Here is a 13,073-nt window from a genome sequence, read left to right as displayed (position 1 = left end):
AGAGGGACGTGCTGGCCGTCCCTTCCCCAGCCCCCATTGGCCTTGCACGGCAGTGGGAGCTGCGATCGGCCGAACCTGCAGATGCTGAAGGTAAACAAACCGTCTCAGCGCGGCCAGCGGATTTCCCTGGTGGGCCACATGCCAAAGGTTGCCGATCCCTGTACTAGACCAACTTACATGATCAGGACCTAATCTGGATAAAACACAGCGAAGGATGGCAAACTAGAGTGGGATATAGGAAGGATGTGAGATGCAAGAATAAAAGATAATGACAGGCATAAGGTCCTTTGTCTGACACCCTTGCTAACCCTGGCTTCTCCCCTCCTTTCTTCCCAGAGGGTTGGTGTAGTGCTGCTAGATCAGTGGGCTCTCAACCTTTCCAGTCTACTGTATCCCTTTCAGGGTCAGATTTGTCTTGTGTACCCCCAAATTTCATCTCACTTAAAAACTACTTGCTTACAAAATCAGACAAAAATACAGAAGTGTCATAGCACACTATTACTGAAAAATTGCTGACTTTCTCATTTTTACCATATAACTATAAAATAAAACAATTGGAATGTAAATATTGTACTTATATTTCACTGTATAGTATATAGAGCACTGTAAACAAGTCATGGTATGAAATTTTAGTTAGTACTGACTTCACTAGTGCTTTTTATGTAGCCTGTTGTAAAACTAGGCAAAAATCTAGAATAGTGGATGTATCCCTTGGAAGATCTCTGCATACCCCTAGGGGTATGCATACCTCTGGTGGAGAACCACTGTGCTAAATGAAAGCCACATTGAACAGCTCTCCCTAATGGTGCAGTTTGTTTCCATTTAAACAAAACTGAATTAATATTGGTTTAAACATAGGATATAAATATTAATATACTATAAATAAGCACCTAGGCCCAAAATGTGGCCTCATATTTCCTCAGCCCTACATGTACTTAAAAGACAGTGAGCTATAAGATATTCTGAATGCTTCCGATAGACTTGCTGTGAACAGTGCTGCAAAGATTAATCTGTATTTATTATACTTTAATTTTGCATCTGAAATATTAGATCCATACTGGTCTTTTTTTTTTCTTTACATTGAAAAAATTCTGATTTCTGAAAAAGAATCCTACCATGATAGGTGGTGACTAGAATAATGTTATTGACCATCCCAGGAGAGCTCATCTTCTTTCTAGTATCATTCAGATACCACAGTCACTATTACACAATCTAGATTGTAAAAGCTGGAGAATTCATAACTAGAGTTGGTCAAAACACTTTCAAAGGAACAGTTTTCTGCTGGAAAATTCAGTTTTGTCAAAATCAAACATGTTACATGAATGTTTATTTTGACAAAAAAAAATTATAGGAAAGTGTCATAAATATAAAGGGAAGGGTAAACCACTTTGAAATCCCTCCTGGCCAGGGGAAAGCTCCTCTCACCTGTAAAGGGTTAAGAAGCTAAAGGTAACCTCGCTGGCACCTGACCAAAATGACCAATGAGGAGACAAGATATTTTCAAAAGCTGGGAGAGGGAGAGAAACAAAGGGTCTGTGTCTGTCTGTAGTCGTCTTGGCCAGGGACAGAACAGGAATGGAGTCTTAGAACTTTTAGTAAGTAATCTAGCTTGGTATGTGTTAGATTATGATTTCTTTAAATGGCTGAGAAAAGAATTTTGCTGAATAGAATAACTATTTCTGTCTGTGTATCTTTTTTGTAACTTAAGGTTTTGCCTAGAGGGGTTCTCTATGTTTTTGAATCTAATTACCCTGTAAGATATCTACCACCCTGATTTTACAGGGGGGATTTCTTTATTTCTATTTACTTCTATTTTTTATTAAAAGTCTTCTTGTAAAAAACTGAATGCTTTTTCATTGTTCTCAGATCCAAGGGTTTGGGTCTGTGGTCACCTATGCAAATTGGTGAGGCTTTTTATCCAACATTTCCCAGGAAAGGGGGGGTGCAAGTATTGGGAGGATTGTTCATTGTTCTTAAGATCCAAGGGTCTGGGTCTGTAGTCACCTAGGCAAATTGGTGAGGCTTTTTACCAAACCTTGTCCAGGAAGTGGGGTGCAAGGTTTTGGGAAGTATTTTGGGGGGAATGACGCGTCCAAACAGCTCTTCCCCAGTAACCAGTATTAGTTTGGTGGTGGTAGCGGCCAGTCCAAGGATAACGGGTGTAATATTTTGTACCTTGGGGAAGTTTTGACCTAAGCTGGTAAAGATAAGCTTAGGAGGTTTTTCATGCAGGTCCCCACATCTGTACCCTAGAGTTCAGAGTGGGGGAGGAACCTTGACAGAAAGTAAAAATGATTCCTGTTGTTTTGTTTTGATAATGTTGAAATATCTTGGTTCCAATATCCATTAGATTCATTTTGTTTATACTTTTACATTAAAATAATACTGAAATATAAAAGTCAAAATGAGATATTTTGATATTATTGAAATGAAAAGCTTTGATGGTTTCAAAATGAAACTTTCCAGAATTTTTGTTCTGAAGAAACAAAAAATTCTGCTTTTTTGTTTCAAGTTGGAACAATTTTTTTGGTTGAACAAAAAAACAGCTGTAGTCAGAACCCTGCTCACCAATGCTACTCTTACTGCTCAATAGTACATCAGGTATATATGAGAACCCCTTGAGTACTGCTTGCCAGTCTTCAGTCATTCATATAGTTACTATCTGAGATGCTGCTCCTGTCACAGGTGACACAGTTTTTGCCCATCCTAAATCTCATAATTAGAAACTCCATTACTACTTCTCTGGTACCTTTTAGAGTGCATCAGCAGGACCTACCCAATTAGTGGTCTAGATATCAGGCCCTGGAGAGCTGTTTGCTGTGTTGGGTAGACAAGCCCTAAGCTTTTACCTCAAGTTAGTTAAGAATATCTTTTCTGTGTGTACGTGCATTTTTTTTTTTTTGTAGTGAAGATATGGCTTGAATTTCAAAATTTTGGCCACTCTAGCAAGCTAGCCTAGGCTTCCAGAAACTGAGTTCAAGGCCCCGCTCTACCACAAACTTCCTGTCTGACTTTGGGTAAGTCACTTAGACCTGGATCCACAAAGGGACTTAGGTGTGCAACACTGAGAGGTGGAAGATCCCTGTTCAAATGCCTTCTTTTCATCAGGCAGAGGGGGGAAATTGAACTGGGGTCTCTCACAGCATGGATGAGTACCCAAACTGCAGGCCTAAAGTTTATAAGGAAGGCCTCCTCAGAGCACCCCTAATGGACTATAGGTTAGATAGGCAGGACAATCAATGCCTATCTTCATCTGGTTTGAGGATTGCACTGGGGCTTAGGTGTGAGATTGGTCTTGGGCGTCACTGCCTCAGGCAGGTGCCTGATGCCTGAGGCAGAAATTAGGCACCTTAGAAGACTTTTACAGCAAAAATTTAATTTTTTGGCACTGAGTGAGTCTAGGAGGCAGAAGAGTGGGGTTTTTGTGGATCTCAATGGCATCTAAATCTCTTTGTGGATCTGGGCCTCAGTTCCTCACCTGTACAATGGGCACGTCCCGACCTCACAGGAGTGATACGAGTCTTCCATGCATTTATTCTGTGCAGCATTTGGATACTACGGTAATGGGGACCATGTGAGTAGCTGATGTATCTTCTTTTCCTCTTTTAAAAGAAGGTTTATGTTTAAGTGGGAAATACACATTATCATTCTGCACCTTCATATATAGAGTTGAAATACAGTAGTTACATCAGAAAATAGAAAGATGCCACATTATAGTCAATACTGTAGCAGCTTTTGGAGCTCCCTCCACACCCAAGACAATTTAAACCAGGATTTCTTGTCTACACTGGCAGCTACTAATGAGATTATTGCAATAAGGATGGTACTATTTTAAATGCTCATATTTTTGCAGCTGTGAGGGCTCACTGCATGCTTTCATATGTGGTTTTCTTGATATCTCTGACTATTAGTTTTGAGAAACCAAAACCAGGCTGATGATGTTTTGCAAAACCGAAACAATGAGGTCTTACAAAACCAAAACCATCCTGGCTTCTGCTCATCCCTGTTAAATTGTTACGTACAATATAAGAATATTTAGTATTCGGATTACGTAAAGGAGAAACTGATAATAGTTTGCAAAGTATGTGTGTCATTCCCTTCTGGATTCCAAGGGAGGAAAATAGTGGACCCTGCGCAGACAACTATTAATGCTGTGTTACTAGTTGTTTGCACAGGTCCACTGTTGTGTGTGCCACTGCCATCCATAGCGTAGGTGAAACATGATATACAGTACACAGACACAGCCAAGAGTTGTGCAAAGCTTAATAGAAGTGTTTGAGTCAGGAAAATTTTGGGAAATGCAACAAATAGGTTAGAAAATGCTAAAACGGACTAGTGGAGAACCACAGTGAATGCAGTGCATAAAGATAGGGGTGTGTGTGTGTGTCCAACTGCCTATGTTACAATACAGCAGTGGCCAGAGTCCTCCATAACACTGCCATGAAACTTTACAGAAGAATTTGTCTAGCACTAAACACCAAGTGCCAAGGTAAAATCGTGATGCCTGGAAAGTGTAAGGCAAACACAGACCAATAATTAAGAAAAGAGCCATATTTTCTGGTTGTCTTGCACACACCAACATCCACTTAGAAGAGTCCATGGATAAACAAGCAGTGACCTGAAGTACCCTCAAAATAAGATGCTTAAAGCCAGCCAGAGAAGCAATATGATCACCAAATTATGCTTGGGGAAGGACCTGAACCCAAGAACTCCTGGGTCACAAGGCCACATGTACAGTCATGTGCTGTGCTCTCTTCCATGTAGGAATTCTCTGTAACTTGAAGTCTTTAAATCAGGATTTGAGGACTCCAGTAACTCAGCCAGAATTTATGGGTCTATTGCAGGAGGGGAGGGTATGTGTGAGGTTTTATGGCCAGCAATGTGCAAGAGGTCAGAATCTATAGGATATTTCACAGTATCCTACTATCAGGGTCATTTCAAGGACAAAGAGAAGATTAGATAAAGACTTTTCACTAAGCTTTACACATGTGAGACATGGGCAGGCTCTAACCACAACCACACAGATATAAAAATTGTGCTGGCAAGACATGTGGAAAGATGTTGAAACAGCAGCACGACTTCTAATTCTACCACACATGCTAAAGCGTCACGCCTATTAGGCATACAAGCAAGTCAGTGAAGGGTTGTGAAACATCTGCAAGTCATTTAGCATACAAAATATGTACAAAAGACACAAAGTAAGTCAACTATGCACACACTCATAGTCAGTATATGTGCTGTTCCCTGTGGATTGCCATAAGAAGTCAGCAGGTACGACTATGAGACATAAACACTATTATCCACAAGTGGAAATGTGCATAAAATTAATCCCACAGGCCATCACACAAGTGCCTTCTCACAGTGATAACACATAATCAAAACCTTACACCCATATCATCAGCACTTCTCTACAAAGGACCCACAGGCATATCATACGCCAAATCCATCCTCTGGTAAGGGTCAGTACAGCATTGTTATCCATTATATAAACACTCAAACTACTTGTATAGTATGCGTTGCCCATTAAATGTCATCAACACTGCAACAGGTTGGCTGGGTTCTTCTTTTGACCCACCTTATTACCTACCAGACAGGGGAATCCTGCAGAGAGATTTTAATTGACCCCTATTGATTTACTGTAGCAAGTGCAGCATGTTAATACCCTGGACGTAATAGAGGTGTGAGTGGCCTCTGAGTAATCCTAAGGGAGGAACGACTGCATTTAGTAAGAAAGATTGGACTGATGTTCATATTATTTGTTTGAACCTCCACAGTATGTTGGGACAGCTTTGTGGCAGGATGCTCACAAACTCATCTGATGCAAGTGGCTGAATAGCAGTTTAATAACATTCACCCAGTATGGAGTGATAGAGAGACCTTTATCCTGAAAGTGGGGTAAATCACAGCACAGTTTTCGCTACAGGCTCAGCCAAGTTCACATAGCTTATATAGTTTTATTGAATTCCTTTCTTCACAGTCATGCTTAACAAGCATGAACTGCATGTCTTCTTTTTTCCACAGCTCCTCCACTTCAGCTTATTAAAATATATTGCTCCAGTTCATATGATGATCCCACACTACAAAAATATGGATTCCCTCCGTCTCGCTGATGTCCTCCTGGATGTTATGACTCCTATCATCATCATTACCTGTGGGCTGATCCTTCCTTCTTTTATGAGGCATGTCAGCAGAGGTGCTCTCCTCAAACTGTCTGCTGTTTCTCTTGGTGGATACCAACATCAATGCAGTATCCATTCTTCCTTCTGGGTAAAGTTCCTTCTTGTGAATAAAGCAGTGTCTGGATTTCAGGCCCAAATACAATATGATACCTGAGGTCTTCTTGGAGATAATTACCAAAACGACAGGTTGGGGACAGCTTTATAATAATAATAATAATACCCAACTCTTACAGACAATAAGTTTTTCTTCTGCTAATAAGTTTTTGTACCAGGTGAAATCCTGGCCCCATTGAAATCAATAGCAAAGCTCTCACTGACTTTAGTAGGGCCAGGATTTCTCCCATAGTGCTTTCTAGTCATGTCAGTTAAGTCCTTGCAGATCATGTCACCCAGTGTTTGAGGGAAACTTAGTCTGTGAGGACTACAAATATCAAATAAAAAATTAGGAAAGTAGATTATGAAAAAAATATGTCTTCAGTGTATATTGTTGTAGCCTTTATACCTAAAGTTCAAAAATCTCATCTTTTAATCACAGTGGAACCCAGCCATTTTAACCTCTCTTTCTTTTATCCAAAGACCTTTTCCTTTCTGCTATTACTACTACTTATTTTTGTTTGTATTAGAGTAGTGCCTAGAGGTTCCAATCCAGGTCAGAGCCTCATTGTGCTCGGCTGTGTATATATTTATAGTCAGAGACAATCCCTGACCCAAGGAGCTTAGAATTTCTAAATAAAATAAATAAAAAAGACATACAAAGGCTGCGAGAGGAAACAGAAACTGAAAGTAAGGTGACCTATCCAAGTTCACACAGCAGATCAGTGGCAGAAGCAGGAGTAGAACCTAGTACAGAGGTGGGCAAACTATGCCCACAGAACCATCCTGCCTGGCCCTTGAGCTCCCGGCTGGGGAGACTAGCCCCCGGCCCTTCTCCTGCTGTGCCCCCGCAGCCTCAGCTTGCCATGCCGCCAGTGCTCTGGGCGGTGGGGCTGTGAGCTCTTGCCGGGCAGTGTGGTGGCGTGGCTGGCTCCGGACAGGCGGCGCGGCTGCCAGTCCTGCTGCTCTGAGCGGCATGGTAAGGGGGCGGGAGGGTTGGATAAGAGGCAGGGGGTCCCAGAGGGCAGTCAGGGGACAGGGAGCGGTGGGATGGGGCGGAAGTTCCAGGGGGTGGGGTAGGCGGTCAGGGGACAGGGTGGTTGGATAGGGGTGGGAGTCCCGGGGTGCCTGTCAGGGAGCAGGGGTGTGGATAGGGGTCGGGGCAGTCAGGAGACAGGGAGCGGGGGGAGGGAGGGAGGGTTGGATAGGGGGTGGGGTTCTCCACATCCAACCAAGCCAGTCATGCCTGTTTAATGACCTACAATGACTTTAATTGGATGAGGCTATTATTATTCATTTATTTGTTTTTGGTAGCTCCCAGATTTTTCTAGATGTCTAGGAAAGGAGGTTCCTACCATGAGTTGCTCAAAGTGTAAGGAAAATCTCAGAATGAGGAAATAATATAACAATGAAAATGAATTATTGAGTCAGCTCCTCCCTGTTTTTACAGCAGAGAAGACTGTGGATAATAAACTTTTCTACTGAACTATTTATTTCATCTGAGGCAGAATTGGTCTCAAACTTTTTTTTTTTTTTTTTTGCTTTTGGAACCTGTAAGAAATGTGTCTCAGATATAACAGGCCACATCAGACCAATGCTTCTCCTGGAGAAGTTTGGTGTGTTAAAACACTGTGAACTGTTTCACTGCTCAATAAGTTGTCATAACTGGGCTGCAAAGATAGCATATGTTTAAGATGAAAGGTGGCCCCTCTCTTTACTGCTTCAGTTTGTCTGAATGATGCCTTGGCAACACAACGGAGTGGGTTGGGCTGGTCTCTGAAGGATACTGTTATCACCATGAGAACTTCATTTGTGTTAAGTGAGAGTTTACATTCTGAACAAATATAGGTTTCAGAGTAGCGGCCGTGTTAGTCTGCATCCGCAAAAAGAACAGGAGTACTTGTGGCACCTTAGAGACTAACAAATGTATTAGAGCATAAGCTTTCATGGGCTACAGCCCACTTCATCGGATGCATAGAATGGAACATATAGTAAGAAGATATATATATATATATACATACAGAGAAGGTGGAAGTTGCCATACAAACTGTAAGAGGTTAATTAATTAAGATGAGCTATTATAAGCAGGAGAAAAAAACTTTTGTAGTGATAATCAAGATGGCCCATTTAGACAATTGACAAGAAGGTGTGAGGATACTTAACATGGGGAAATAGATTCAATATGTGTAATGACCCAACCACTCCCAGTCTCTATTCAAACCCAAGTTAATGGTTTCTAGTTTGCATATTAATTCAAGCTCAGCAGTTTCTCACTGGAGTCTGTTTTTGAAGATTTTCTGTTGCAAAATTGTCACCCTTAAATCTTTTATTGAGTGGCCAGAGAGGTTGAAGTGTTCTCCTACCGGTTTTTGAATGTTATGATTCCTGATGTTAGATTTGTGTCCATTTATTCTTTTGCGTAGAGACTGTCTGGTTTGGCCAATGTACATGGCAGAGAGGCATTGCTGGCACATGATGGCACATATCACATTGGTAGGGTTAGGGTTTAGGGTTAGGGTTAGGGTTAGGGTGAACGAGCCCCTGATGGCGTGGCTAATGTGATTAGGTCCTATGATGGTGTCACTTGAATAAATATGTGGACAGAGTTGGCATCAGGCTTTGTTGCAAGGATAGGTTCCTGGGTTAGTGTTTTTGTTGTGTGGTTGCTGGTGAGAATTTGCTTCAGGTGAGACAGCCAACATTCTGTTCACTTTTTTGACCGCCGCTGCACATTGAGTGGATGATTTCAGAGAACTATCCACAATGACTCCAAGATCTCTTTCTTGTGTGGTAACCGGTAATTTAGACCCCATCATTGTATATGTATAGTTAGGATTATGTTTTCCAATGTGTATTACTTTGCATTTATCAACATTAAATTTTATCTGCCATTTTGTTGCCCAGCCACCCAGTTTTGTGAGATCCCTTTGTAGCTCTTTGCAGTCTGCCTGGGACTTAACATCTTGAGTAGTTTTGTATCATCCGCAAATTTTGCCACCTCACTGTTTACCCCCTTTTTCCAGATTGTTTAGGAATATATTAAATAGGACTGGGGCCAGTACAGATCCCTGGGGGACACCGCTATTTACCCCTCTCCATTCTGAAATCTGAACATTTATTCCGACCCTTTGTTTCCTATCTTTTAACCAGTTACCAATCTATGAGAGAACCTTCCCTCTTATCCCATGACTGCTTATTTTGCTTAAGAGCCTCTGGTGAGGGACCTTGTCAAAGGCTTTCTGAAAATCTAAATACACTATATCCACTGGATCTCCTTTGTCTGGATGCTTGTTGACCCCCTCAAAGAATTCTAGTAGATTGGTGAGGCATGATTTCCCTTTACAAAAACCAAGTTGACTATTTCCCAACAAATTATGTTCATCTATGTGTGTGACAATTTTGTTCTTTACGATAGTTTCAACCAATTTGCTTGGTACTGTAGTTGCCAGGGTCACCTCTGGAGCCCTTTTTAAAAATTGGTGTCACATTAGCTATCCTCCAGTCATTTGGTACAGAAGCTGATTTAAATGATAGGTTACAGTTAGTCGTCCTGCAATTTCACATTTGAGTTCCTTCAGAAGATGAAGGTGAAGATGAAGGTGAAGGTGAAGATGAAGGTGAAGATCATCAGGTCCTGGAGACTTATTAGTGTTTAGTTTATCAATTTGTTCCAAAACCTCCTCTAATGACACCCAATTTGGGACAGTTCCTCAGATCTGTCACACAAAAAGAATGGCTCAGATTTGGGAATCTCCCTCACATCTTCAACAGTGAAGACTGATGCAAAGAATTCATTTAGTTTCTCCGCAATGGCCTTATCATCCTTGAATGCTCCTTTAGCATCTCGATCGTCCAGTGGCCCTACTGGTTGTTTAGCAGGCTTTCTGCTTCTGGTGTATTTAAAAAATGTTTTGCTATTACTTTCGGAGTCTTTGGCTAGCTGTTCTTCAAATTCTTTTTTGGTCTTTCTAATTATATTTTTATACTCATTTGCCAGAGTTTATGCTCTTTTCTATTTTCCTCATTAGGATGTATCTTCCACTTTTTAAAGGGTGCCTTTTTGCCTCTCACTGCTCGTTTTACTTTGTTGTTTAACCACAGTGACTCTTTTTTTGGTTCTTTTACTATGTTTTTTAAATTGGAGTATACATTTAAGTTGAGCCTCTATTATGGTGTCTTTTAAAAGAGTTTCCACGCAGCTTACAGGGATTTGACTTTGGGCGCTGTACCTTTTTAATTTCTGTTTCACTAACTTCCTCATTTTTTGTAGTTCCCCTTTCTGAAATTAAATGCTACAGTGTTGGGCCGCTGTGGAGTTTTCCCTGCCAGAGGGATGTTAAATTTAATTATATTCTGGTCACTATTACCAAGCGGTCCAGCTATATTCACCTCTTGGACGTGATCCTGTGCTTCACTTAGGACTAAATCAAGAATTGCCTCTCCTCTTGTGGGTTCCAGACTAGCTGCTCCAAGAAGCAGTCATTTAAGGTGCCAAGAAACTTTATCTCTTCATCCCATCCTGAGGTGACATGTACCCAGTCAATATGGGGATAGTTGAAATCCCCCATTATTATAATTATTGAGTTTTTTATTTTAAGAGCCTCTCTAATCTCCCTGAGCATTTCAGAGTTACTAACACCATCCTGGGCAGGTGGTCTGTAATATAGCCCTACTGCTATATTCTTATTTTTCAGGCATGGAATTACTATCCATAGAGAGTCTATAGTACAATTTGGTTCATTTAAGATTTTTACTTCATTTGATTCTATACTTTCTTTCACATATAGTGCCACTCCCCACTAGCGCGAGCTGTTCTGTCCTTCCGATGTATTTTGTACCCTGGTATCACTGTGTCCCATTGATTATCCTCATTCCATCAGTTTTCTGTGATGCCTATTGTATCAATATCCTCATTTAATACGAGGCACTCTAGTTCACCCAACTTATTATTTAGACTTCTAGCATTGGTTTCAAAGCATTTTAAAAACTTGTCATTTTTTGGCTGTCCCCTATTGCATGACGTAATTGAAGGGGACTTTTTTTCTTTTGACTGTTTGTCATGAGACTTTTCTAAAGTTTGGGGGATTTGAATGTAGAGATTTTAGAGATAAAGGTCAGCTGTGAAGTTCAGATCTTCATTGCTGTTGCCTATACAAATTGTTCCAGCACCCCTGCCCACAGAAGGGGCGGATGAGAGGATCCACATAGCAGTGGACCCTCTGGCCTTCCCCTTTCTGTTTCCTTCACTTGTGTAAGCTCCTCCCACTCCACCCCTGCTCAGAGAAGAGTGCATGCCATGTCATGCCATGCAGGAAGCTGTACACCCACTGTACAGTCCGCCCGGCATCCAGAACCTTCACTGGCCAATGGAACCACACTGATAGTGTGGTGATTGATAGTAGTGCTGCTTGGGAGACCTCTGTGACTGCCGAGGAGGAGCTGGATTTGGCACTTAGAATATGAGCTTTTCCAGTAGAACATTTTACTAGAGAGTCTTTATGAAATGTCACATCACACAAGCACTTTTTGCTATTATGCAAATTTAAGAATTTCTCTTAAAACTCAATTTAACAAGCACTATAAAGTTGCCCACAGGCCATAATGCTTGAGAAAATATTTGACCTACTTCCCTGTTTTAGTACACTTTAAATCCACTTTGTATTCAAATCCACTTTTACTTTCTAAATAATACTTGCACCCTCACTGGGCTGGCATGAGGCTTAATGACTGCAAAGAGCTTTGAAATCCTCAGATGGACAATGCTATATAAATTCAAAGTCCTACTTATTATTTTTTAATTAGTCTTATTATTGCTATACAAAAATAAGGAATTGTAATCTCATAAATGTTGTGCTCCCCCATAAATTCCCCCGCATGGCTCCCTTCAGACTAACTCCCGCATACCAAGTGCAGTCTCTAATCCAACTGTAATCATTATCACTGTGTGCTTTGCCTTTACAAATTAAACGTCTTTATTAGGGTTTCCAGCAGTGTAGGTGTTATGGTGCCATCCCACTCTTTTGCTGCTACTCTCGCTCCAGATATAAAATAGGTTCAGAATGCTCAATCAGAGTCTGAAACATACTGAGCTTACCTCATAAACACTGATCCGATGCTATCTGTAAGGCTGAGTGGAGAGCCATCACCGGGCTTTGGGAAGCTGTTCTGATTCGCATAATGAAAAACCGACTTATCCTGGGAATGCCTTTTTCTCACCATTTTAAGGGAGTTGACTGCAGAATTCAACAAATTCAGCCGATCTCCAAAGTGATCCTTTAAAAGCTCAGCCTTTCACTGCGGAAGGAAGTGCATTCTTGGTGTGAATCCAGCTCAAGCTAGTTTTTTTTTTTTTTAAAGATCTGTTAATAAGTAACATATTAGCATGACATCACAAGGTGGTTTTCCGTTTGTCCACAGTGATATGTCCATACTGTGTGGTGTGATATGACTTTAGAACTTATTACTACTAGTCCTATTCCCTACCTTGTATATACTACTTTTCATATGTAGCTCTAATGCTAATAGTAATAATATTCTGCCATTTAAATAAAGAAAATGAGGGTATATAAAAGAATTGCACTTTTTCAAATAGTATTTCTTTGACAAGGTTAGCATCAGAAACAAACAGAAATACACTCTAGCATATGGACTATTTTAATGGATTATCAGCCTGACTCTAATTACCCAGAAGGAACAAGAAAGTATACTTTATATACTATATAAGCTATTATATTTAAATCATTTTGCATATCAAAACAATTTTATTGCACATCCACATTAACATATGTATATATGTGAGTA

General features: G+C 40.7%; 1 protein-coding gene across 2 annotated transcripts in view; it reads right to left on the bottom strand.

Moving 5' to 3' along the window:
- GRAMD2B (GRAM domain containing 2B) overlaps positions 1-12,564 on the bottom strand; it is a 75,716-nt gene extending 63,152 nt beyond the window's left edge. For both annotated transcript variants that reach the window (XM_073344843.2, XM_073344846.2), the window contains exon 1: positions 12,367-12,564. In XM_073344843.2, coding sequence (XP_073200944.1) covers positions 12,367-12,491 — 125 coding nt within the window. In that variant the 5' untranslated portion in view covers positions 12,492-12,564. The remainder of the gene's footprint in view (positions 1-12,366) is intronic.
- Between the last annotated feature and the right edge of the window lie 509 nt (positions 12,565-13,073).

This window comes from Lepidochelys kempii, chromosome 5 (assembly GCF_965140285.1).
Source record: "Lepidochelys kempii isolate rLepKem1 chromosome 5, rLepKem1.hap1, whole genome shotgun sequence".
Classification (NCBI taxonomy): domain Eukaryota; kingdom Metazoa; phylum Chordata; order Testudines; family Cheloniidae; genus Lepidochelys; species Lepidochelys kempii.
This window is presented reverse-complemented; position numbering and strand designations above follow the sequence as displayed.